General features: G+C 38.9%; 1 protein-coding gene across 2 annotated transcripts; it reads left to right on the top strand.

Moving 5' to 3' along the window:
• Positions 1-641: 641 nt before the first annotated feature.
• Positions 642-10814, top strand: irf4a (interferon regulatory factor 4a). Of its 2 annotated transcripts, none has more exons than XM_018676506.2 (9): positions 642-760; positions 1570-1763; positions 2006-2192; positions 3001-3086; positions 3194-3368; positions 4826-4873; positions 5283-5681; positions 7125-7237; positions 7871-10814. In XM_018676506.2, exons 1-9 carry the CDS (start codon positions 751-753, stop codon positions 8018-8020), a joined length of 1362 nt encoding a protein of 453 aa, XP_018532022.1. In that variant the 5' UTR covers positions 642-750; the 3' UTR covers positions 8021-10814. The 2 variants fall into 2 exon arrangements, with proteins under 2 accessions (XP_018532022.1, XP_018532020.1); XM_018676504.2 differs by having other exon boundaries at positions 4793-4873.
• Positions 10815-13575: the final 2761 nt, after the last annotated feature.

The following is a 13575-nucleotide window of genomic DNA, read 5'->3' as shown; positions in this document are numbered from 1 at the left end:
AGACACATTCTGTGCTATGTTTACATCTCTGTTTCCTGGTTCTCTTCCTGTTTGTCTAATGTGCAAGGGAGGTCATGCATGGTGGCATCAAAAACACCAAGTATGTGTTCTTTTCTCACTCTTTCTGCTTAAATGACTTTAGAAACTATAAAGGAATAAAAACTTCATTAATTTCACCACGGTAAGATATTACATACAATAGTCTTACTGTATTAACACCATACATTGCTGGGCATTTTCATGGACAGCCACTGGAGGGCAGTAACACTAACAAAGTACTGTAAAAATCTCTCTCTCTATATATATATATATATATTCTGGACTCAACCATGTGCTTCTGCTCTTGACTTTGTTCCCTCATGCCTCATCAGTCAAATTCTGTCTTTCCCCAATAACAAATGTATCACCTAATAGACTGAACTATTTCCAGTCAGCAGTTGTGTAAGTGGAAATTAGGCAGAACTTGCAGACTTATATAAACATAAAAAATATGTGGGGGGATGTGATGTGATGGTAAGGTACACAGGTAATTGTTCCATTCTGTCCTGGTGTCTGTGCAGGGTGTCACTAGAGGGATTCCCCACTGCAGTAAGTGTGTGGGCGCCAAGTTTCACAGAAATGAACGCCTGATTGTTGCGCATCTCCCCCTTGAACTTCTCAGAGGCTCCTCCCAGTAACAAATCAAGATGTGATAGCATTTAAGAATAGGACACCGAGAGCTACAAAACAGATTTCAGCGGGGGAGCTCACATGATCAAAGGTAAGAGATAGCTCCTGTTCCAATGATTAAATATATTTTCAGCATCATAAATAATGAAAACTTTTACTGTTTATATTAACCCTAGTAGCTTAAGTCAGGTGACGATACCTGATCTCAATCATTCAAATCAGTATCAAGTTGAATGGTGAAATTTCAAGATAACTTCAATTTGGGGGCAGTTACAAGTTTGTCATTCCACTTATAATTTCTGTATATATATAAACATGAGTTTAAATCTCATTAAGTTGAACTGATATCCTACAAAACTGATAACATTTAGTTTAAGAAACATGATAAAATGTAACAATAGCAGGTGTACAAGCATGCATTGTAGTTGTGTTCTTCTTGTAATATAATTGTAGCTACATGACTTTTGTATTCATTCATTCATCTCAAATGAGTCACATTTCTTTCTATCCATCTCAGACCACCTTATCATTATGCCTTTCCCTTGTATAGGAGTGTGATCAAAAGTGATAAAGCATCCATAGAAAACTGGTTAAAATGATTAAATGTGAGTGCTAATATTACAGTCAGGGTAAAGGCTGGGTGGAGCTCAACTAACTAACCCTGGCAACACTTCCATGACTAAAGAAAAAGTACTTTGAAAGATATTTTAAGTAGTAGTTGCGCTGATGACTGTTTTAAGCCGAACCTGGTACCTTAATAAATTTACCACATTTATCTAACTTCTTTTCTCAAGGTCAGGGAAACAAGTAAAAAAAACTATAACCTAGACCTGCATCACCTCACTGTGCCCACCATTCTGTCATGTACTGTATTTTATTTAACTTCATTTTATTTTGCAGAGATGGATGAGGACAGTGGTCTGTCAGTCAGCTGTGGCAACGGCAAACTGAGACAGTGGCTGATCGATCAGATTGACAGTAGGAGATATCCCGGCCTGGTTTGGGAAAACGACGACAAAAGCATTTTTCGGATTCCGTGGAAACACGCAGGCAAACAAGACTATAACAGAGAGGAGGATGCTGCGCTCTTCAAGGTCAGACCATCCCACCTGTCTTCTCACACACACTGAATCTTAAGCTTCTGGTACCTGCACTTTGAACACACTACTGCACATGAAAACAGCAGATTTGGACATGTATGTATGTGTAATATTGGTTTGGAATATAAGTGTCCATGCAGTAATCCATTCTTCAAAGCCTTAACACTGGCATTGGCATTGAACATTGGCATGAATAAAGAGGAAGTTAAAATGAACGTATTCAATGATTGTTTCAGGCATGGGCAATGTTCAAAGGGAAATATAAGGAAGGTGTGGACAAGCCAGATCCCCCCACATGGAAAACTAGACTACGCTGTGCTCTTAATAAAAGCAATGACTTTGATGAGTTAGTAGAAAGAAGCCAACTGGACATCTCAGAGCCCTACAAAGTCTACAGAATCATTCCAGAAGGAGCCAAAAAAGGTAAATATTTAAATATTGTCCATGTAAGATGCAGTAGAGCTGAATTACATTCAGCCACCGATGTGGTTGTGTATGTAGTGATACATGTAACAAGGTGAGGTGTTGGGGTAAAAAAGTTTCAAGCTGGACTTTGATAACAAATAGTTAAATCTAAACCCACGCCCTAACAATGGTTCATTTGCATATACATTATACTGCTGCATTTCACGAAGCAACTCACATTGTTTATAGAGTGCTGGCAGATTTTTCACATACATATGCACCACTGCAGTTGATTCTATTGAGGCAGGAAGCACAAAGGAAGCCAAAGCCTGTACCAAAAAGGCCGTAGTGCTTTTTTTAGAGGGCTTCGGTTACTAAGTGCAGGGTGCACATAACACAATCAGACGACCTCCAGCCTTGCATAACTAAGTCTCTGCCATAGTACAACAGTTCTTGTCACAGCAGAGCAGTCTGTTGTGTCGGGGGCTAACGTCTCATTCTTTAGTAGGAGCTAGACTGGCACTTGCCTGAGTCATCTGTTGCAATCACTTTGCAAATCATCCTGTCACTTTACTTAAAATAGCGAGACCAAGTGTACAAAGCATGTTCACTGTTTGAACCTGCCAAAATGAATCAGGCTATTTTGGTCCACAGAATATTCCACCTCACATATTTTACTTTATTGTTCATCTGTACAATAAAAGCTGTATTATTATTAAGAATATTGGTTCCTTGCTTTTGAAGCTGTTGTTATAAGACCAATATTGTGCAAATATTGTGGACAAATTATGTGACAAAATGTGTTTCTGGTTCTGTACACTTACAGGAATGAAGATGAACAGTATGGAGGAGACATCATCACATGTAAATGCCCTCAGCTATATTCCTCCCTATGCATCTCTGCACAACCAGGTCAGCATATTTTGTGGCTGCTGCATGTTATGAACCAGGCCTAACACATAAACAGAAAAAAAAAAAAAAATCTTCTCTGAGTGCCCGTCCCTACGTTCCTTTTTCAGGTACCAGGCTATATGGTTTCTCCAGAGAGAAGGGATTGGAGGGATTATCCACCAGCAGAGCAACAACCCCTTCCTCCTCCACATCACCATGGGACACATGCAGAGCTGCAGTACAGTCAGTGCCACTACCCGTCACAGATCAGCCGGGCTTGGCCTGGGTCACACTCAGAAAATGGTAAGCTACTGCCACACACACGTCACTCAGAGCATATTCACACACATAAAAGTATAATGTCCGTCCAGTAAGTTCAACATATGTGATATTTTGATTGTTTTAATGTTTAAACGAATATTATCCAAATAATAGCATCAGTTTCCAACCACAGACATCTAACTGTGACATCCTGTCAGCCCTTTTATCAAATGACAAGTCACATAAAGTGCCCTAACAAACGCACTTATTTGTTTGTGTACTACTTTGATCCATCTATAAACTTAGGCTTTTAATAAGTTACTAGGTAATATCAGTCATCTTGTACGTCACTTGGTAAATGTCATTGTTTATCACAATCCTTCACATGCACTTTACAATGAAGTTTGATCTCTAAGGTGAAAAAAAAACCACAGACAAGTTCAAAGTTTCAAAGTTTTGTTACTAACTTTTTTTATGTATTAAGGAGAACAATAACATTATTGACAGACTATGAAGTGAACTTCATGAAATTAAATGGAAACTTGCCAAATAGCTAGATATTTATATAGTGATTCTAGATTTGGGTAATAAATAAAGATGAAGATGTAAGAAAAACCAGGGGAGGTCAATGGAAAGCACTGTTGTAGTGGAGAAAAATTCATATCACTTTTTAACTGTTAGTCAAGTAAGTAAGTAAGTGTTGCTGTAGCATCAAGGTAGAAATTACAATAGAAAGTATGAATAAGTTGATTTACAGACCATCATTAACAACAACAATATGATGCAGCAGTTGTACATTACTCCTTCTTTGTACTTCTTATGAACAAAAGAATAAATTAGCTGAACCTGTCTGCAAAGATTTGCTGTAGCAAAGTTGCTGCCCTGTCAGAGACAGTCCTGCTGACTTTTGATGGCTTCATTTACCATTGATTGTACTGAGCAGCTTTCAGGTGAGAATGTGTGCTGCTTTGTGATGTTTGACTGTGTTGCTTGTGATAGTCTTGAACTCTTATTGAAAGACAAACATGCACAATTCCCATGAATGGAAATGCTGATAAAGGGGCAGGCTGGAGAAATGGCAGAGGTGAAATAGCTGAGAAACAGGCAACGGCTGATCCAGCTGCTATGCACTGGTGATCAGCGGTCTGTGCAGAAACAACCAGAACCAATTTGTTTACAGTGACGGCCTAGTTGTTTGAGTTAGATTATTGTTACATACGACAGGAAGATGTGTGAAACATGTGACTTAAGTGCCTGCACAATCCACAGCAAGGCTCCAACAGATTTATGTTATGGGATTTTCCACGCATTCTCCAGACTTGCGTTTGTTCCAGATTAGACTGCAACAATTAAAGAAAAACTTCCTCAAACCTGCAAAGAAGTGGCCTAACGACTTTTCACGTGTCAATAGTTTCACATTCAGTACTCTAATCATGACCAGCATTTATTTAATTTATTCTGCGCAGGTTTTCAGCTCTCCTTCCACACCTACTTTTCAGAGTCGCAACCACCCATGTATACAATGGACCACAACAATCCAGTAACAGGTAAAGAATCATCTTGGACACAATAAGATACATATAAATAGATGTTCACTCACATGCTTGTTTTTAGACTTTTACTATTTTGAATTTATTTGCATACAGATAAGAAAGTACAAACACTTTGTCCAACACTTACTGCACTTCTCTATTCTGAGCTCAGAGCAGTAGGCCATGACGGTGAATAGTGAGGTTTTGTTTTTCTCATGATAGATTAAAAGAGAAGGTTAAAAAGATGCTAGGAATGATAAAAGAGAACTGAGTGATACTCTACATGGCAAGATTACAGAGAATTAACTTTATTAAGTTTGACATTTTTGGGTCTGCATCTGATCAAGCTGTGAGGCTCAGATTATGATGCTGATGAGGTTTCCTCCAATGATATATCAGCTAAATGCTCATCTCTTTCTTACAGATTTCAGCCTGCATGTGTCCCTATACTACAGAGAGTCTCTGGTGAAGGAAGTTACCACCACCAGCCCAGAAGGCTGCCGGATCACCTCTTCCTCCTCCTCCTCTCCATCATCTTCTTCCCCCTCTCCCCCGAGCCCAGAGGACAAATTTCACAGTGGGGCAGAAATCATCCTTTTCCCATTCCCATACCCAGAGTCTCAGAGGCAGGGTGCTGAGATGCTCCCTAATGTACTGGAAAGGGGGGTGCTTCTGTGGATGATGCATGATGGGTTGTACGCTAAGCGCCTGTGCCAGGGACGAGTATACTGGGAGGGACCTCTGGCTCCATTTATGGACAAACCCAACAAGCTGGAGAAGGATCAGCCATGCAAACTGTTTGACACCCAGCAATTCCTTATCGGTAAGCACTAACATGCTGCTGTAGTGTTCTGTTCACAACTATAGGTTTGGACATAATGACAGAAACACCTGCACAGCATCCGTATGATGCAGTCCAATGCAATATCTTTGCAATTAAAAACTGCTTTTGTGAAGCTTTTACTTAAAAGGTTTTGTTCAGACTGTGTCACAGACCATGGTGGAGGAAGTATTCAGATACATTACAGAAGTCAGTTTTTATTTCTACAGCCCAAAATCACGAATCCCAAGTTTCCCTCGAAAGGCTTCACAATCTGTACAGCATATGTCATCCTCTGTCCTTAGATATGTAGAAATATGATAGAGTAATGCTCCATCAAAGTAAAAGTCCTGTATTTAAGTTTTTTCTGAGAAAAGGTACAAAAGTAAAATATATTTAAGATGCGTTTTTATAGTAATGCTTTACTTTAAACAGCTCTTGAGCATTTATAAGCAGTATATACTCATTTAAATCATTTATAACACACTACAATGTACTTTTAAGCAGATATAAAGATATGTTACATTGTTGATTAATGTACAGTCTTTGCCACCAATAATATAATAATAATAATCTCTTCCATGAGAACATATCTAATGTAATTAAATATGTGTTTTAATAGATTGCTTAAGTGTGTGTAAGCAGTTGATGAGGTGGAGCCAGTTTGAACTACTGTATATACAATCTGGTAGTTTCATCTATAGTGATGCATCATATTTTATAAGATGACAATATATTTGTATGCAATATCTGAATCTGCAGCGTATCTACTAAGTGAAGCTGTCTGATTAAGGATTAATTTTATAGAAGATATTCAGTATTCATAATGACAATCAAGTTGTTCTTCAAATTACGACTGTGGCTTACCCCACACTGTATTTCATGTTGGAGCTTTAGTATATTTAAGTGACTAGATCTCAATCCCCATGTACTTTTTGTAGCATATATTGTAGATGCTCTTTGTTTACAGTAATGGTTTTGGCTTTTACTGTTCACCAAATTCTGTAAATGAGTAGAATAACTAGAATGCATTAATAAGCGTGCTGCTTCAGCTATTTACAGTATGACGATGGATGTGGTCATGTTGATGATGGCTGTGATGATGTTAATGATGATGAAGGAGAGGCTGCAGGTGCTTTAGCTGGGTAAGTCCCTCTTAGTGTTGAGGTAGCACTGAGGAGCTAGTCACATTCTCAGCAGGGGGCCAAAGTGTGTGGAGTCCCCACCCACCTGCTGTGGGTCACCACACAGCATGACAAGATAGTGATTTTTGTGCCATTTCATTCTAAAATTTCCACCATCCTCATCAGTTGGTTCCTGGAAAGGTCTCATAATTAGGAAAAATGTTGTGTGAACAATATGGGTTTTTTTTTATGTTTATTTACCATACATTGTGGGTTTTTCCTCATTGTATCCCCTCCTCTTTTGTTGCTTTTCTTCTCCCAGAGCTTCAAGATTTTGCCCACAATGGCCGACATGTACCAAGACACCAGGTGGTTCTATGTTTTGGAGACGAGTATCCCGACCCACAGCGGCCAAGGAAGATGATCACAGCACAGGTACCCATGCACGGCAAACCTTTACCTAGTGACTTAGTTACCTAGTAACCACTATAGAGGTCAATAATATATATATATATATATACACACACACTATCCTACAAAAGCAAAACTCAATAACTACACAGTTGTTCAAAACAGGAGCTAATAAGATAGTGACTAGTTGAATTAATATGATTTTACATGTTTGAGCTACCATTAAATATGTTGTATGTATGAATATGTAAATCCATTTATTGTATTTAATTCAACTTAAATACTAATAGCAGTTGGACAGACAGACACCTAGCAAAACAGAGAGAGGCCTACATTAATTTTTGTTTAGAATAAATAATCAAAATAAAATTTATTTGGACAAGAGAATGGGCAAGAAATCTCAAAGAAGTACAGTATCTGCATATAGTAGGTCTGTAATTATTTTCTGAGGGGGCGATCAACCTGAAAAGACATAAAATAAAGATATTACAATCTTTGTTTCACAGTTTAATAGCCAACCTAAAAACCTTAAATACCACCCTTTTTTCAAGTTCATTGCTTCTTTAGGTACTGCTCTCTGCCTTCGTAGGGCACAATAGGATAATGTGATTCAGCAGTCATAGACATATTTCATACATAGACATAATTTCATTTTAGGTGGAGCCAGTGTTTGCCAGAAAACTGGTGTACTATTACCAGCAGAACAATGGCCACTACCTGCGGGGTTACGATCACGTCCCGGAACAGAACACACCTACACCAATCGATTATCCTTCCCAGAGACCTCTACAGCATATTCAGGAGTGACAAGCATGCACAAACACACATGCATGCACACACACACACACAGACACACACACACACACACACACACGCTGGAGCGGATGAAGGTGAATGTAAACCGCTGACCGTTTATCGTGCTTTGTGACTGCAGTGCTGTGTACTGTAAATGATAGAAACTGTCATGCCAGAGATGGGGAAGACCCTGTCATTTTCACATGTACACCTATGCGTCGTACTAGTCTTTGTGTCTGTGACTGTGGGGTAATGTCTTTTTTTTTTTTTCACTAAAAGTATTATTGTGACAGTGTGAAGGATGCGGTTTGAGGGTGGGGGGTGGGGGGTAGTGGGGGGTGTGGAGGGCGCCTGAGACAGGAAGCACTAGCACAGGTGCACAGGAAGAATGGCCCCTAAGACAAACACCAATATGTCAAAGTAATAAAACAGAGTATGAATGAATACCCGCATGCATTTTCACAGGTAACAGCTGACAATGTTATTGTCATTATCTATCTAAGACTCACATACTGAAGTGACACTCTCCCTTTTAAACTCAGTCGACAGACCTCTTTCATCATCCGCAGTGCTTGATGTGCAGAAAAAAACAACAACAAAAAAACAAACCAACAAACAAAACTATTTCCTTCCAGTGAACAGTCAAGGACGTCAGTGCTAAGACCACTGTAGACCTGAATTCTGGTTTTCTTTGCAAAAAAAAAACAAAAATTATGCAACTGGAATGTGAGATAAATCACTGGCTTGGTGGTGAAGTAAAGGAAGCTCTTATCACAAATCGTTTCCCTCTTGGCTGCTACATATATTACAGCATGTGTACAAAAATCTGTTTCTACTGAATCTGCTCAGCTTTTAAAAACACAAGATTCCTTTGACTTCTGCTCAAATAATCAAGTAAAATTAGAAGATTAGTGGAAAGCTGCTCACTAAAATTATGTCATATTTGTACAATGACAATAAAGATTTTGATTCAGAACCTGAAAAAAGGCAGTTTGTAGGTGGTACTCAAATGAATTATTCTGATTGTGGTGGATAAAGACTAAATCCCTTATGTCCACTTTACATACATGGCAATTTGCTGTACTGTATTATATTTCTAAGCTGCCAGTTATTCACAGGTTTTGAATTTTGACAGTAATTTCAAGCCATTCACGGTTTGTTTACATATTTGTCTGATGATTGTTATCATTAGAAAATTAAATTGTCAATTAAGACAGAAGTGCAGACAGCTTTGGAATGAAAGACTTTAAGAAAAACATATTGTAGTCACTTTCCTTCTCTCATACATACTGAAAAGGGAAAGCACAGGATTGTCTACAGTGGCTCCAGGCCCCTCCAAGGGGTCAGAAGATAATTTAATTAGGGGTCCAACTACTATATATATTTTTTTAAATCATTAATTCAAAAGTTGTCTGCACTTCTACCTTAATGATGATTAAGATGATTATAGAGATAACGATTTAAAAAATATATATTTATTCATTGGACTTTTCTCAAATTATCCCCATTTTCTTGTGAAATACTATATGGTTGTAATTCTTCAGATGAAACACTCTGATCTGAGAACCCATTTATTAGCAACTGAACTTCTCACAACTTATACACACGAAATTTGTGATGTGGGTTTGTATGTAAAATTGCTCTGTATTAAGTGCTCACAAGCAAATCAGGTTGGGGAGCAGAGGCTAACAATCACCTTATCAGAGAGCAGCTTGGGGCTCAAGGCCTGTATGTGTCATCAGAAAAAACTGGCCGCAGTGGGTGGTCTTGACCTGACTGGATTGTAGGAAGTTAACTGGAAAAATGACACTCATCCCGTAACTTGCAAGGAACCCGTACCTGTTCCTCTTCACCTGAAACTAGCGACCTCACAAACGGGAAGGAAAACTACCTTTGTGGTCTGCGTGCAGGTTCAGTCAGGGAAGAGCTCTCTGGTTCCCATCCCCACAACACCGCAAAGGCCCGTTGGATGTAACATCCATTAAAATCTATCCCACGAGTTCAGCAAAATGTAATTTACCTGTGTAGGAATGTGTATGCAGCATAAGACATAAAATGCAAAATTCACTAATGGAATTTCTGGTCATGTTGAAGTCCTAAAGGCTGATGCAGCAGTAGGAGGGATAAAGGTTGTGTTATGTTTTTCTTCTGTGGTCCAGAGTTTCGATCTCTGCATTTACTTCCTTCACACTTAAACCACATCACTTTCACAATGGCTTCAAATGTCTGACCAAAATCACAGGCAGGAATGTTTTTCTTTGTGTGTGTGTGTGTGTATGTGTGTGTGAACCATAAATCCTTTTTCCCCTCAAACATCTAGTTGTACCCCTGATTGTCAGCCAGATGAAAATTGAGTTTCAGAGTCAGACGTTTGACTCAGTCAAAATAAAATCCTAATAGTGAAAATGTTACCAGGTCAAGATATAGTGCGCTGTTGTGGGAAACACTGTGTGTGTGTGTGTGTGTAGTAAAGCACCATGTGTGCGTGTGTGTAGGTGGGTTCATGTGTGTTAGTTGTGGTATTACTGTTATCAGGAATTGACATTTATGGACTCAGGATAAAACATGTGACTCCCCCACCTACAGCATCAGTGACTCAAACACAGACACACACACACATCCATCTCACATTACAGTTACAGTAAACCATTGAGAGTGAGCTGGAGAGGAAATTGTGTGTGTGTGTGTGTGCATAATGAAAAAAAATGTTGTTAATTTTTGCAAGAACAAAAATAATCAGATTGATTAATATAAAACTGCCACATACATAGATGATTTATTTTGAAATAAACATATGAATCTGTGACATGTCTGCTCTTCTGTTTCGTCTCTGACCTCCCCTGACTTGCAAACAAAGGGTGGAAGAATGAAAGAGTCATATTTGGTTAGAAAAAGAAGAAAAAAAAAAGGAGAGAGAAAAAAAAAAAGTAAAACACATTCACACATTTGCCATGGTGTTTCCCCCTCTGCAGGAAGCCACATCATTTGTACTCAGGCTTCAGTTTATCCGCCTATATGAGCCGTTACTCCAGGCGACGTCGCCTGAGCCCTTCACTCGAAGCTTTGGAGCGGACTGTTTAGTCAACTAATCCCCCCCAAATGTTGCCAAAAAAGGCTTTAGAGAGAAATAAAACCACAAACACCTTATCAACTGCATTGCTTTCTCCAAAAGAAAGTGATTCTGTTGGTTCCATCTTGACTCAGTGACGATGATGAATTTGACTGAATGGGCTGGCAGTGACACATAGTGTAATATGACAGTTTCAACTTTTATACTGAATGTTTTCCACCTCAAAAAAGAAGTAAAAAAATGTGTTACCAAAATCACTTCAACATTGCATTTGCTGTGTAAATATCTCTGATCCTGTTATTGCTGTTTTTTCTACCCTTCACACATGCATCGTCTTATCTATTTGCAGTGTTACTGCAATTACAGCAATCCTAACTCTTATCACGCTCACTGTAAATCTTCATCTTGTTCAAACTTTGTTTACACTTTAACATTGAAATTCTCAGATGTTTATTTTATAGTGATTCTGTTCTCATATTCAGATATTCCAAATATAGTTTCTAGCAAAAGCAGTGATGATTTGTTGATCTACTGATTTTATGTGTGATATATAATGCATCTGATAATACATGTGATAATACAAGGCCCTGAGGTGAGAGAAAATGAGGTTGAATCATAAGAAAAAACTTGGCAATGTTTTGCTGACATCTGCTGGTTAGTGTAGCTGTATGTACACAAAAAGATTTTGCTGTAGTATGTGGCAGTGACTCACAACTTGGATGAGATGATCAATGAGTTAGGTAAAAAGAATAAAAACTGCGTCATTAAGTTATGTTTACTTTCAAAGGACATTGATCTGGGCTTTTTTGTCATTAAATACTGGGTAGTTTTACTTCTTTGGGGCTTTTTAAATGTATTTAAATTCAACAATAAGATAAAATCAGTCTGATATTTGATAAGTGGTTTTGGGTGTGATCTGACATTGTTTTAAAGGGTCACTACACAGATGTTGGGAAACACTGGATGCACTATGCTAACTCTTCCCCTCAGTTAGGGATGAAGTCAGGCTGAAGGTTAATGATCAGTCTACACAACCCTTATCCTCCAGGTAATAAAATACCCGATGATCGTTCTGGGTTGACGTACATGGCGCTAGGTGTCGTACACACTACACTGTGGGTGGTCATAGCTGCATCTGACAGATTGCAGACACGAGGATACTTATACCCAGCTGGAGCTGCCATATGGTGCCAGACATAAAAGGGAGAGAACAGTAAAACTGGCACACACACATACACACACACACACAAAAAAACCCTCCCCCTGCTGGCATGAAAGGGAAGTACAATGCACATTGTAAATGTGACACAAAAGCTAGAAGTTGCACTCTGCATCCACAACTGTGTGCAAATTCTGATGGTCACCTGGCTAGGTAGCAGATTCCCTTACTTTATGCCCACGAACGTACCTGTTGTAATTTTACACTGGACTCAGAGTCTGTGACCCCAGTTTGTTTAGGGTCAGGGGTCACTGAAACCCCTGCCCAGGATTTGATGACAGTGCTGTTTAACCCTTGTTGACACCCCTGGCTGAGAAGGTGCTGACCTCATTTTCCTTTTACAAATTCTGACCCCTCAAACTGACACCGCAAATCCACCAATCATCACTCACCGGCTCACTGCTTATGCTGTGTGCTCTCATGAAGCTGTAGCTGATAGGAGCAAATAATGAGAAAATTGTTGACAGATGATTACGATTACAGGATAATAAGACTGACCTGTGTGGGTGAGACGGACACATAGAGTTACTCTCCATCATCCATGTAACTTAGCATTGTTATATTAATACTATTATTATAACCTATTATTATACTTAAATTGATTCTATTGATATGACCGACAGCAGGCATGAGAATTGCTCCCCACCACCAATAAATAACTATTTTATCATCACAATTAACCAGCTTGAATTGTTTTCAGATGTCTGTGTTTATCTGAGACTCTTCAGATAACAATGCACTCGACCCAATATATTATGATGGCAGGAAAGCAGCAACAGTTGTCGGATGAGGAGCAGAAAAAGCAATGTAAAACAATCTGATGACTCGGGAGACAAGTGTAAACAGATAAGGGTTGATAAGCAGAACAATATGGCGGTGGGCTACCTGGCACTAATGCAAGGGCTTGTTTAGTTTGGATCGCAACTTACAGTGGAGATAAAGGAAAGTAGGAAATGCTGATTCCAAAAAAAAAAAAAAAAAAAAAAAAAACCATAAACAAGATTTCCTCCAGGGACATATAACACAGAGTGAATGCAATTTTCAAGTTATGGAGTGCATGGATAAGTGCAGTAAAATAAATGACCAGCAGGGAGTGTCATTGGTTGGTTGCTGTGCGCACACAGCTGGAAAGTGAAAATATGAACCATGATGGTCACACATTTGGATTTTTTGGACTGCAGTAATCGGTGCATTCACAAACCGTTTGATCACTCTTAATGGCCCAGGGATGTGACTCCCTGTAACACCCCTGCCTCTAAGACAAATAAACATCCACAC

This window comes from Lates calcarifer, linkage group LG4, assembly GCF_001640805.2.
Source record: "Lates calcarifer isolate ASB-BC8 linkage group LG4, TLL_Latcal_v3, whole genome shotgun sequence".
NCBI classification, from domain to species: Eukaryota; Metazoa; Chordata; class Actinopteri; family Centropomidae; genus Lates; species Lates calcarifer.
Note: the sequence above shows the minus strand (reverse complement) of the source record. Positions and strands in the feature narration are given on the sequence as shown.

Coding starts and splice junctions, on each gene's coding strand:
- irf4a (XM_018676504.2), top strand. Junction 3,087..3,193: donor ATGCATCTCTGCACAACCAG/GTCAGCATATTT, acceptor TTCCTTTTTCAG/GTACCAGGCTATATGGTTTC. Junction 5,682..7,124: donor CACCCAGCAATTCCTTATCG/GTAAGCACTAAC, acceptor TTCTTCTCCCAG/AGCTTCAAGATTTTGCCCAC.